This window comes from Lissotriton helveticus, chromosome 12 (assembly GCF_964261635.1).
Source record: "Lissotriton helveticus chromosome 12, aLisHel1.1, whole genome shotgun sequence".
Lineage (NCBI taxonomy): Eukaryota > Metazoa > Chordata > Amphibia > Caudata > Salamandridae > Lissotriton > Lissotriton helveticus.
This window is the reverse complement of record NC_136073.1, coordinates 601,093,681-601,106,419: the sequence shown is the minus strand read 5'-3', so window position 1 is coordinate 601,106,419 and position 12,739 is coordinate 601,093,681. Positions and strand designations below refer to the sequence as shown.

The 12,739-nt window shown below is 41.9% G+C and overlaps 1 protein-coding gene across 1 annotated transcript in view; it reads right to left on the bottom strand.

Annotated features, from left to right (window-relative positions):
* EIF3F (eukaryotic translation initiation factor 3 subunit F) overlaps nucleotides 1-12,739 on the bottom strand; it is a 129,297-nt gene that overhangs the window by 95,585 nt on the left and 20,973 nt on the right. The window contains exon 2 of the mRNA XM_078668993.1: nucleotides 7,303-7,373. Coding sequence (XP_078525119.1) covers nucleotides 7,303-7,373 — 71 coding nt within the window. The remainder of the gene's footprint in view (nucleotides 1-7,302; nucleotides 7,374-12,739) is intronic.

Below are 12,739 nucleotides of genomic sequence, written 5' to 3'. Positions count from 1 at the left end.
AGCTAGGTGTCATGCTTCATCATTTGGGTTCTGCTCCTCGTCAGACTGGTGCTGCAATGTCGACGGGCTCCCATAAAGGGGTTCTTTACTGGAGATCTTCTGTTCCTGCCAGTTGGTGCATGTGGGTATGAGGGTTTTAGGAGAAGTGTAGACGTATGTAGACTTTCTTGTGACTCCAAAACAGTTGAGGAAGTGAAGAGGTGTTGACAGAATCACCCTCCAATCAGATATGTATAAACAAAGAGATTCTATCAAAGTGTAGTGATTTTTATTATTTTTATTGATTACTGTGGGTGATAAAGACTAATAAATGAGCTCTCTCTTAGGATGGTAAAGATGAGAGCACAATGTGCTTTTTAAAATACCCCTCACACACTAAAAAAATCCAATAGTGTCATGCTTCATCATTGGGGTCTTCCCGTCCCTCTACGGGGCGGGGCGTGCTACGACCTGACCGACTACGCGGGAGCACTAGTATAGTGACAGGACTATGTGACTGTGCAAGTGTGAGTGATGTCAGTGAAGTGTAGGGACCTAATCATGACAAGGGGGGTGCAACTGTACTAATGAATAGGGAACAATACGACAAGGAGTGCTCCAGACTGCTCCAAGACAGAAGGAACTACGAAGTCCTACTGACCGATCCAACTGAGAAAATAACAATTAAGATCAAAACAATGGTAGAGGAGGCACTGTCGCATAATTGGATCACAAACAAGGAAGGAGAGTTCTTGTGCCAAAAAAACCCTAGAACCCCTTACCTGTACATCCTACCCAAGATTCACAAGGACCTCGAGAACCCACCGGGGAGACCCATAGTATCAGGGATTGGGTCAGTCCTCGAACCAGTCTCTAGGTTTGCAGACGCATTTTTAAGACCAATGGTACAGAGGACATCGACTTACCTGAGAGACACAAAAGATGTGTTAAACCTCAACTGTTTTGGAATTACTGGCAGCGTGCAGCTGCGGAAGTTAACAGAAAGGATTCATCTTCTCCACACCACTTTTTTGATTCTGCATCCGACGGCATATCGACAGGGAGGATAGAGGTTCCCCCGTTTTTCTCTGACCGAAAAATGGCCGACCTTGGCCTGGCATTCACTGAAGACGAGATCTCCAATCTAATGGCCTCTCTAGGCACTTTCGAAGGACTGAACTCTGGATGCCCCTCTTTAAAAAATAGTGACTGGGATGAGCTGGAGGAGTTGAGGAGGACTCAAATAAAAACAGCCATCCATGGACTACTAATGTCCGAGTATTTGAAGGTCAACACGGCCCCAGCGGGCCTAGTGGTTCGGAATGAACCATTTATATTCCTCGAGGACAAGACTTTTAAAATCGATTGGTCCCAAATCTCATGGAGATGCACCCGAGATTGGATCGTTTTGATCATCAAAACAGCAAGCAGACTAGCTAGCGATCTAAAGGTGGAGATACAAGCTGTAGAAGTGCGCCTGAAGAGCTATGAATCCCCAGCCAACCTGAAGAAGTACCTTGATGAACTAAACCAAACATTGAACGATTTTGAAATAAATCTCAAGGATAGTAAATATGAGAAACTCCAGAAAGACACGAGCAGATGGAGTAAAGAAAAGATATATCCCTATATCAAAGACAATTACAAACCATCAAGTGATAATCTTTCCAATGATGGTTCATCTGATGCTGGATCTAACAGCTCCAATTCTAGCGGCAACAAAAGCCCCAGATATCAGGGCAATCGAAGGAACTTCCGATGACCCAATCACCGTGGCATGCGAGGATGGAATGGCTATCCCCAACCCCCAATGATGTACCCTCCACAACAATTTGGCCCACCGCCCTTCCAACACCCGAATGCCCCTTATCCACCATGGGGATTTCAGCAAGATTATGGCTATTTCGACAACTCGGCTCCTTTTTTAGGGACACGCCGAGGACAGAACAAGGGAAGGAACCGGAGAGGCAATTCGGTACACTGGAGCAACGAAGAGGAAGGAACACCGAGAGTATCAACGAGGAGTATGACAGGGGCATCCAAGAACCAGAAGTAAGCCTAGTTGTAAATCTCACGGGCAGTGAACTATCGGAATCACAGAAAAAAGTACTAGAGAAAGGCCTAGGATATGTTCCAACTGCCAATATGGATAAATTCCATCTCTGCAAGGAAATCCAGGAATTTATAAGAAGACTGAAACTGCAGGTCTTCTTTAAGGATAAGACAGACAATCAAGAAAAGGGAGACACAGGACTGAAACCAAGGTCCACCTTCACTCCTATGAATCACACTCTCCCTATTGAACTCCTGACCTTCGAAAAGGCAGTCATGAAGGATCTTGAAGCACTGGACCCAGCACAGAAACGGGTTTTTCAAAACGTTTCCAAAGACGAACGACAGGCACTCCGCGAATTGAGCAGCAACAAACAGGTTGTCATAAAACCAGCAGACAAGGGGGGTGCAACTGTACTAATGAATAGGGAACAATACGACAAGGAGTGCTCCAGACTGCTCCAAGACAGAAGGAACTACGAAGTCCTACTGACCGATCCAACTGAGAAAATAACAATTAAGATCAAAACAATGGTAGAGGAGGCACTGTCGCATAATTGGATCACAAACAAGGAAGGAGAGTTCTTGTGCCAAAAAAACCCTAGAACCCCTTACCTGTACATCCTACCCAAGATTCACAAGGACCTCGAGAACCCACCGGGGAGACCCATAGTATCAGGGATTGGGTCAGTCCTCGAACCAGTCTCTAGGTTTGCAGACGCATTTTTAAGACCAATGGTACAGAGGACATCGACTTACCTGAGAGACACAAAAGATGTGTTAAACCTACTTGAGGAGGTGTCATTCGACCCAGAAACACAGCTCTTAATCAGCTGTGATGTGGAAAGTCTGTACACCAGTCTGCCACACAACGACACCTTGGCAATAATCGAAGATGTACTATTTGCGGACGACTGGGAGTATCAGACCCCACGGAACGTGGTTATGGAGTGTTGCTCCTTGGCACTTAAGGAGAACTTTTTTGCGCACAATGGGACCCTGTACCTCCAAAAACATGGGACCAGCATGGGAAGCACATTTGCTCCAAGCATAGCTGGTCTCTATGTTCACCATCTTGAGGAAACAAAGATACTAAGTACCAGCAACCCTTTCCGACAAAAGATCCTGACCTGGAAGAGGTACATTGATGATATCCTGATCATCTGGGATGGAGATGATAAGACCGCCCAGCAGTTCCTCACGTGGCTCAACTATCAAGACGAGTTCCTCAAATTTACCAGTGTCACCACCAAAACCAATCTGGTATTTTGGGATTTAAACATCTTTCCCAAAAATGGAAGACTGATGACAACGACACATTTCAAGAGTACCTCTAAGAACTGTCTCTTGCTGTATCAGAGCTTCCACCCAAGGCATCTGAGGGACAATCTACCCTACGGTCAGTTTCTGCGACTCCGTAGGAACTGTACGGAAATCGCTAATTTCAAAGCACAGTCGAATGACCTAAAGAAAAAGTTACAACTGAGAAATTACCCTCAGAGAATCATTGACCAAGCTTACAAAAGAGCGAGAAATAACTGCAGAGACAGCCTCCTGGAAGACAAAGTGAAAACAGTGGAAGTGCAGAGACCAATATGTGTTACAACATATAACACCAATTCCAACCAAGTAAGCAAGATCATCAACAAGAACTGGAAGATTCTGAACAGTGGAGGTCTCGACATTCCTAAACCCATGTTTTCACACAAAAGAGCACAAAGTGTCAGAGACATACTAGTACACACCAGACCCAAGGACAGTAAAGCCAACACCCAAACCAATCCCAACTTTGTACAAGGGCACTACCCGTGCGGCGGATGTAAGGTATGCTGCCTGACCGAAAAGAGCAAGAAATTAACCTTTAACAACGGGACCTCATGGGAACAAAGAGCCTTTAGCAACTGCAATAGTTCGAACGTCGTCTATCTCATCACCTGTCCCTGCCATCTCGAATACATTGGTATGACAAGCAGGGCAGTGAAGTTGAGAATAGGCGAACATAAGAGTACTATCAAATGTAAAAAGGCGAGTACGAAACTAACAAACCACTTCCTGGAAAGTGGGCATAAGCCTGAGGATATTACTTGGACGGTCATCGAACAGATTGACAACGAGAAACACCTACTAGAGAAAGAACAGAGATGGGTTTTTCGTGTCCAGTCAAATAAACATGGATTGAACGACGAAATCCCGTGGGGTCAGCTATAAGCCACCTATCGCCACATGCCATTGAGAGGCAGTTCATCCATGGCCATGTAGCAGACCCCCAGCGTCCTGTCAGTGACCCACTGAAAACACCCATCCTAGCCTTCTACAACCCATTGCTCACATCCTGTTAAACATTGGGGATTACATGTCCCAACCCTGTGGTTTGAGGTATTCCATCAATGGAACTGACTAGATACCCGGACATGTATGCCTCCCAAGGGGATCGAATGTGTATCAAATATAATTGCCCAACCACGAGAGTCACCCCTGAAAAATTGAGGAGACGCTTATAATACTGTATTTCAGATAACATGTGTGTTTTTTTGCAACATATTGCCATATTGATTGTATTCTAAATTATCTGTAGTAAATATGGGTAATATAATGGCTCGGCCATGAAATTCATCCCTGAGGAATTCAGGAGCCGGTTTTATTACATTGCATTTCAGAAGACATCGTTTTCTAAAATATAGCAAGATACTGTTCGTTTCTTAAACAAACTTAGTATGAATGCAATGAGCCAGGTGAAAATTATCGTGTCCTCTATGTATTGCAACCCTTAAGATATCTTCATAGTCGAACACGACTGTTGACCTAATGAACACGGAAGACAGACTTCCGTTTTTAGCACACGCTTGGTCCATTTCAGGGCGGCCATTTTGGGTTGAGCGTTCTAGTGTTTGCCGGTTACTCCTTACGCGACACCGGCGCTGAAGCAGAGCTCATAAGACCACTGAACCGCAGACACGATCAGTCCTCGGAGCGGTACCTCGTGGTAGAAGTAAGGCTTAATGATAAAGCGGTCAATGTGAGTATTTGACTTTGCCAAAAGTCGCTAAACACTTGGCTAATCGAGATGAGGGCTACATGACATGGGTGTATATTGACTAGTTTGCTAAGGGCGCGGTCTCTTTCTTTCAGGACGCCGCGGTGAATACCTACCAAGTGCCAGCTCATGGGGCATATCATTTGCGCAACAGCAGTATGTATTGAACATTACTTGGCGATTGGGGTGTGCCCCTTTGGTTTTTTAGTAAGATCGTTTACCAGATCATCACTGACATTGATCAAGTCGGGTTCCTCTATTTTTATCCTGCAGAATTCCGTTGTGTGTATTGAGTCGTGAGAGTGTGTGTATGTTGAAGATGATTATAGCCCTAATTACAAGGGGCTTCCCTATGTTCGTCTAAAAAAAACGATCATACAGGGGATGGCAGATTGCACTATCATTCTAGCCATACAAAACAGCCTAAATTACAAGGGGCGTGACAATGTTCATTATAAAATAAACGCTTAGGGGATGGCGGATTGAACCATCACTCTGTCCATAAATTTTAACATGCATTAGTTGTGGTATGGGCAATTGCAACAAAAACGTGGGACTTGTGGCGCTAATAATAATGAGCATTCACAAACGGACTACAGTATCATTGTATAATCCTGTATGTTTCTCTCCCCTTTTTTCCTCCTTACTTTACAGAGACCATAATTAGGTCATTATTTTTGATACCTTTTGCTTACATAGGGCCAGCTCATGCCCTGAAGCAGAAACTAGCAGCGGATTTTTACTGCTGGTTTCTAGGACGACAGGCTTATTACATTTAGCAACTGAGCTTTGTTCCAGTAGGGACCACTAGAAGGTCCTGATGAGTAGGCAGTAGGGGACTGCCTACGAAACATGTAGACCAGGTTGTAGCGAATCGCTCTACCTCAAAACCCCCTTCTTAACGTCCCCAGCTAGGGAAGTGAATAAATTGTTTTTTTCCACTAGCCAGAGGATTTTTAACCTTTTTATTTCCACACATGATTAGGTCCCTACACTTCACTGACATCACTCACACTTGCACAGTCACATAGTCCTGTCACTATACTAGTGCTCCCGCGTAGTCGGTCAGGTCGTAGCACGCCCCGCCCCGTAGAGGGACGGGAAGACCCCAATGATGAAGCATGACACTATTGGATTTTTTTAGTGTGTGAGGGGTATTTTAAAAAGCACATTGTGCTCTCGACTTTCTTGTGACACCTACCCGCACGTCAGGGGGGGAGAGACCGGTCTCTCTCTCCCCCCCCACCCCCCCCGACATGCGGGTAGGTGTCGCAGGTCTTAGTAGGGTCCCACTAAGATAGAGCAGGACCGCCCGGCCTGCCTTCATTTAACCGAGCGGAAGGTAGGATTCACCCCTTCCCTTGTTGTGTAGCGCCCACTTTTGATTTTTAGGTCCTGACTAATTGCTCTTCTGAGCATGAAACATGTCGACCTTCAGGTAGATTAGACACTGCTAGATCCTAGCACTAACATGTTTAATCTACTCACTGTTTTTAGTAAAGTAGTGAACCACACCATTAAAAACCGCCGTGGATTTACTAACTTTTTTTAATTCCCACTTTCACATACGTCTACACTTCTCCTAAAACACTCATACCCACATGCACCAACTGGCAGGAACAGAAGATCTCCGGTAAAGAGCCCCTTTATGGGAGCCCGTCAGACATTGCAGCGCCAGTCTGACAAGGAGCAGAACCCAAATGATGAAGCATGACACCTAGCTTGCTGGGTGTGTGAGGGTTTTAGTTCCGAAAGGGGGATTCCCCTTTCCCGCCCCTTCTCTGTTGGGCTTCCCGCCCCTTCTCTGTTGGGCTTGGTTACGCACTCATCTAACTCCCCAGGGAACAGCGTAATTCTTTTGTTATTATAGTTCTAGGGCCTCTACGCTGGACCCCATTAAATATCTCCCATTCGAATCCCCTTTATGGTTGACTACTAGAACGCCACTGACACCCACACTGAATGATTTATATGGGGAAAGTATAGCATACACTGGGTGTGGACAAAATGCTGTGCTCCATACAAAGGGCGGAACAGAAATTTGATAAGAGGGGCCAACACTAAACGATTTTTCTGAAGTCTGCAGAAGAGTATGTTATTCAAGAATGCGAAAGGACTTGCAGATAGTCATATATTCACCTCAATACTGTGGAACACCTGTCAACCGATGGCAGAAGCTGAACTTGAAGTACAAATGCAAGACAAGGAGACACTCGGAGAGGGCTAAAAACACTCACCTCATCTTCTGATTCGTTGTGCGGAACTGAGAAACAGTTGGTAACTTCAATTGAGTGTTTATCAACTGAACCTACAAAGAAAAGAAAACGCTAGGTTAGACAATGAAATAGAAGAGCTACTATACCAGTTGCAGAATCAACCAATACCAAATGATATTTAAATACCTTCTGAAGCTACAAATACGGGTAAATCAAATGTATTAACCTCACTGTAGAGATTACAAACCAAAAAGAAAAAAAAGGTTTTAAGAATAAACAGCACATTTTGCATATCGTTGTCATGCAATAATCATTTAAAATGTGATATTGTACATAAGAAGTTGAGGAGAGATTAACAGCAGGAGTTTGAGGAATAACCTGTAGTTTAGAGAAGGCAAGGGTGAAAGGGTAATCAGAGAGCTGAAACTCTGTGGTCTCTCCTCGAGGCCGATTAGTAGATGGTTATGGCATTTTTGTACACACTGCCTCAATTAAAGAGGCTAGAGCCCTGCTAAAGGTCTGTTGGCAACTGAATTGAAGTTATATCAGAAACAAGATCAGAAAATGTATTAACGGGCAAAACTGGTGCGTAACGTGAAAATATTTACAGATTCTATAGGTTGCACTTCACAGTGTGAAAAATATGAAATATTACAGCACTAGCCCCATTACAAACCAAATAATTTAGAATGGCGAAGCAATACTGCACCCCGGGAAAGACCACGCCCAATGATATCAGTATCTGCCTGGTGCGGTTTTACCTCCACAAATATATTACATTTCATTCAGATAATGTATATTAATTTGTCAGGAGGAAGTAAGAATCAACTGTACAAGATAGTTGTTTGTAGAAGTAATTGAAAGACTTGTCAAAGAGAGCTAAAAGAAGGGAAGCGGTAAAGGGTTTGAACTGCATAGCAGAAATATGGGAAGACAAAAGAGCCAAGGTGCAAAGAAAGAAAGTCCTTCTTATAAATATCCTCAACAACAAAAACAAAACACGTTGATCTCTCCCAGGATTATTTATTTAGGAATTACAGAAAGCCATGTGTCGCTTTTCTCTTATGCGAGAACATTTTTGCTTATTTGAGAACACTTGGTAGAAGGAGAATGGGATTCACTTCCCGGCCATTATCGTGATGCAATCAGAAAATGAAGAGATCTGTGACTGATATTCGATCAAGACCCTTAGACTGTTGCGTTCAATTAAAGGTCAATTTGAATAGCTCTATTTTGGAAGGTTCTTTTTTTTTTTTTTTTTTTTTTTTAAACATATTTATTAAATTTTCCCCCACTTTTTCCTCATATTCCAACTTATGTATTACAGCACATTCCAATTTCTCAGGTGGTTATATATATACATATACATTTCATTGTTTTATACAATTTTCGTATCATAAGCAGATATAATAAACCAATAAACTACCCTCCAAAACAAATCAAACTTTTCTTATACTATTCTAGATTTATCCTGCTGGTTTTCCACGTCATGATTGGTTGCCATATTTTTTTACCCAAGGCCTTAGCTCTTCTACCTTTCCTGTCGTATATTGCCTTTTCTAGATTATAAATAGTGAGGAGGCTGGCAATCCAATCTGAAAATAGTGGAGGAGCCTTATTCAACCAGTTCCTTGCTATACAGATACGGAACACTGCTATTGAAACAAAAATAAACTCTACTGGCATAGGTTCTACCATATTTACCACCCCTAAAATGATTAATTCGTCTAGAAGCTTAATCTTAATCCTAAGCGTTTTATCAAAAAATTCTTCAATCGCCATTTTCAAAGTAAATAATTGTGGGCACTGCGAAAACATATGTACAATATCTGCTCCACTCGCACTACATCGTGGGCAAGTTATTCCTGTTGTCCCACCCCACTGGGCGATTCTAGCCGGTGTATGATAAAGTGAGAATACTGTTTTGAAATGTTGCGATTGGAGGGTTGCCGAGCATAGCACTGTTCTACCCAGATCCAATGACTCCTGAAAAGTTTCTGAGCCTGACCCCAATTTTTCCATCCATTTTTGTGAAAATGTATCTCTTTCATCTGACTTGGTTCCTTTTAATTCTGCATAAAGATATCTTATTGTACATTTGGTAGTTGTTTCTATATAATCCATAATTTTGCATTGCCCCAACCCAGCCGGGCCGCCTTGTTTTTGTGTTAGGAAACTCCTCACTTGTAAGTATTTATAAAAACTATTGTGCTCTAGTCCAAACTTCGCTTTAAGTGCTCCAAACTGCAGGATATTGCCCTGCACGTCCAGTAAGTTCCCTATCTGCACTATGCCTTTATTATACCAATCATACATAGTGGCATCCTTAAAGATCTCCCTCGGCAGTGAGCTATTTGTATATAATCTTGTATAGTTGTTAAATCTGCCAAGGCCAAATTTTTTAGCCACTCCTTTCCACACCCTATATACTGCTTTCAGAGTCTTAAATCTCGTATGTTTAAAATACGTGAATTCAGTTGTGTTTAAAAACCCATTCTCAGCTTCCTCCCCCAACAATAAGGTATAAACATTAGGTAAGCCTGCCTCGCTATCCGTTGGGTGCTCCAGACCTCCCCCACCAATTAACACCTTGCTGTATTGCAATACTACAGCCCAGTAATAGAGCCTAAAATCCGGTGCTCCCCAGCCCCCTTTTTCTCTATCTACCGTCAAGTATCTGTATGCTCTTCTTGTTTTCCCTTTAACCCAAATAAATTTATTCAAAATCAATTCTAATTTACTAAACCAACCATTTTCAAAATATAGGGGTATGGATCTAAGTAGATACAGAACTTTAGGGAATGTTATCATTTTAATGACATTTATTCGGCCCATTAAGGTCAAATGTAAATTGTTCATTCTTTCTGTGTTTGTTTTAATTTTCTCCAGCAATGGGCTCATATTGATTTCTACTAATCTGTCTAAATCGGTTGTAATCTTCACCCCTAAATAAGTGACTTCAGATGCTAATCTTATATTATTTTGGAAGGTTCTTAATCACATTCAACTGGGTTAACATATCAAGTGCAAGGTCGCAGCATCCCCAGTGCTGCTTCCCGTTTCATCCTCTTGAACAATCACGAGTCATTAGGAAAGTTACATGTTAAGTGCAAGACTACTGTTGTACTTTGAGAAGTGAGCTGCAAGGACACAGGTAATTTCTGAGGTGCGACAGTCAATGTAAAAACAAACAAAACAGCATGAGCAAGCTACAACTACTGATGGGTCCAACAAGAGGATGACAGCTAGCTGTTTTGGACGTAGGTTCAGACTTACAGTACGCATGGTTTTCTCTCTGCTATAAGGACATGTCATAAATAATTATTTTACACAGAGGCCCTTCCAATATACTCAAATACGGAAGGGAGGTGTTGTAATGGTTAATTCCTCTCTCTTCTGTTCAGTCTGCATGGCTGGAGAATGCTGTATGATGTCATGGAATGTTGGTGTGTGGACTGGTGGAAAGAGTGTCAGTTGAGGATGAGAGGCTGAGCAGAGGGAGACTGCTCCTGGTGGGGCTATACTTCTATCTTATTTACCAACTTACCTTTATCCTCCTATATCTACAATTGAAACGTAATAAAGAAACTACTTGGAACTTACCACCTGGTCTACAACTTGGATTATTTATCTTGAACAGGAGGCAATTAGACCTACAGGACATTCCTACAATATCAACAAAGTGGCTAGTAATCATAGAAAGGTTTAAAAGTTCAGTCGCTACAGCTCCAGGGGATCCCTCAAAACGATCCCAAACTATAACTATCATGCAGCTGCTAATACACTTCCTATCTGTGGGCAGGAGAGCGTATGCAAGAATGTCTTCACAGCTGGGACACAATTTCATCAAGCTTTAGATAAAGGGAGGTTGGTGTGGATACTGGTTCGAGTTGGTATCCACAAGACGCACCTGCAGTGGAATGACTCTTCCGCAACTCAGTTTACAAAAAATTACTAATATTTGAAGAAAGGGTAGCCAGACTACCTCTTTTTATCATAATAAAAGAATTATATTCCAGACATTTCCTTGTAGATAGATAAGCTGCCTCACGAGAGTCTGAGCATTTCATATGTCAAGAGGAGTTGGCCTTACGGCTAGGGAGCTCGACATCGGACCTGGAGGAACTGGGTTCGAGTCTCGGCAACGACGCCAAACATCCTGTGATTCTGGGCAAATCACTTAATCTCCCCGTGCCTAACAAAAAAATAAATAAATAAATGTGTGTCCTCTTGTAACGTAACTGGTGCTATGTGAAGCGCTCTGATACCCGATTCGGTTCGGGTCTAGTTCGCGCTATATAAAACTCTGCCGAAAAAAATTATATTAATAAATAATAAAAAAAACAAGCATTGGAAATGCAATAGGTCTCGCATTAGAAAAGTTGGAGCTATTGGTCTTGTAAATGTAATAATTTTTTAAGTTATGTTTATGTTTTTATAATAGCAAATGTATTAATTTTGTTATTGTAAATGCCAATATTTATAGAATTTGCAAATGTGACACCTATAGCATTATTAAAGCTAGATGTTTAGTATTCCCCTGTCTTACATGTATTGATATGACAAATCTTAATGGCTTATACATTTTATATGTAACTATTAATTACATAATCATTTTTGTAATGTATAATGGCACTACATTTAAAAAAGAAAAAAATTGTGAGAAGATTATGTGTTGCGTATGTTATATTTTTTTTAAATCAAGATTAAAAGTGTAATCTTTTTTTGTACTTTTGTAATAAAGCTTTAAACATTAATACATTGCATTTTTGCTGAGAACTGGGTATAGTGAGGGTGTGAGGGTGGTAGAGTGATGGAGGTAGAGTGAGGGTGGTAGAGTGGTATAGTGAGGGCGGTAGATAGAGTGATGGCAATAGATAGATAGAGTGAGGGTGATAGATAGTGTAATTATGTGGTGTGTAGTTATGAGGCACTGAGTGGTATTAGGAGTGTATGTTGCGTTGAGCGCAGTGTAAATATGTAGCATATAAATATGTGGCACAGAGTGGTATTTGGAGTGTATGTTGCATTGAGTGTAGGGTAATTATGTGGCATGTAATTATGTGACACTGACTGGTATTTGGAGTGTATGTTGCATTGAGTGCAGTGTAATTATGTGGTGTGTAATTATGTGGTAGTGAGTGGTATTTTGAGTGTATGTTGCGTTGAGCGCAGTGTAAATACGTAGCATAAAATGTTGTTGTACTGAGTGGGTGTTGTAGTGTATGTTGCATTGAGTGCAGTGTAATTATGTGGCGTGTAATTATGTGGCACTGAGTGCTATTTGGAGGGTATTTTGCGTTGAGCGCAGTGTAATTATGTAGCATTTAATTATGGGGCACTGAGTGGTATTGTTTGGAGTGTATGTTGCATTGTAATTATGTAGCATATAAATTTGTGGTATTGTGTGGAGTGTGTGTTGCATTTAGTAGAGTGTAATTATGTGGCGTGTAATTAT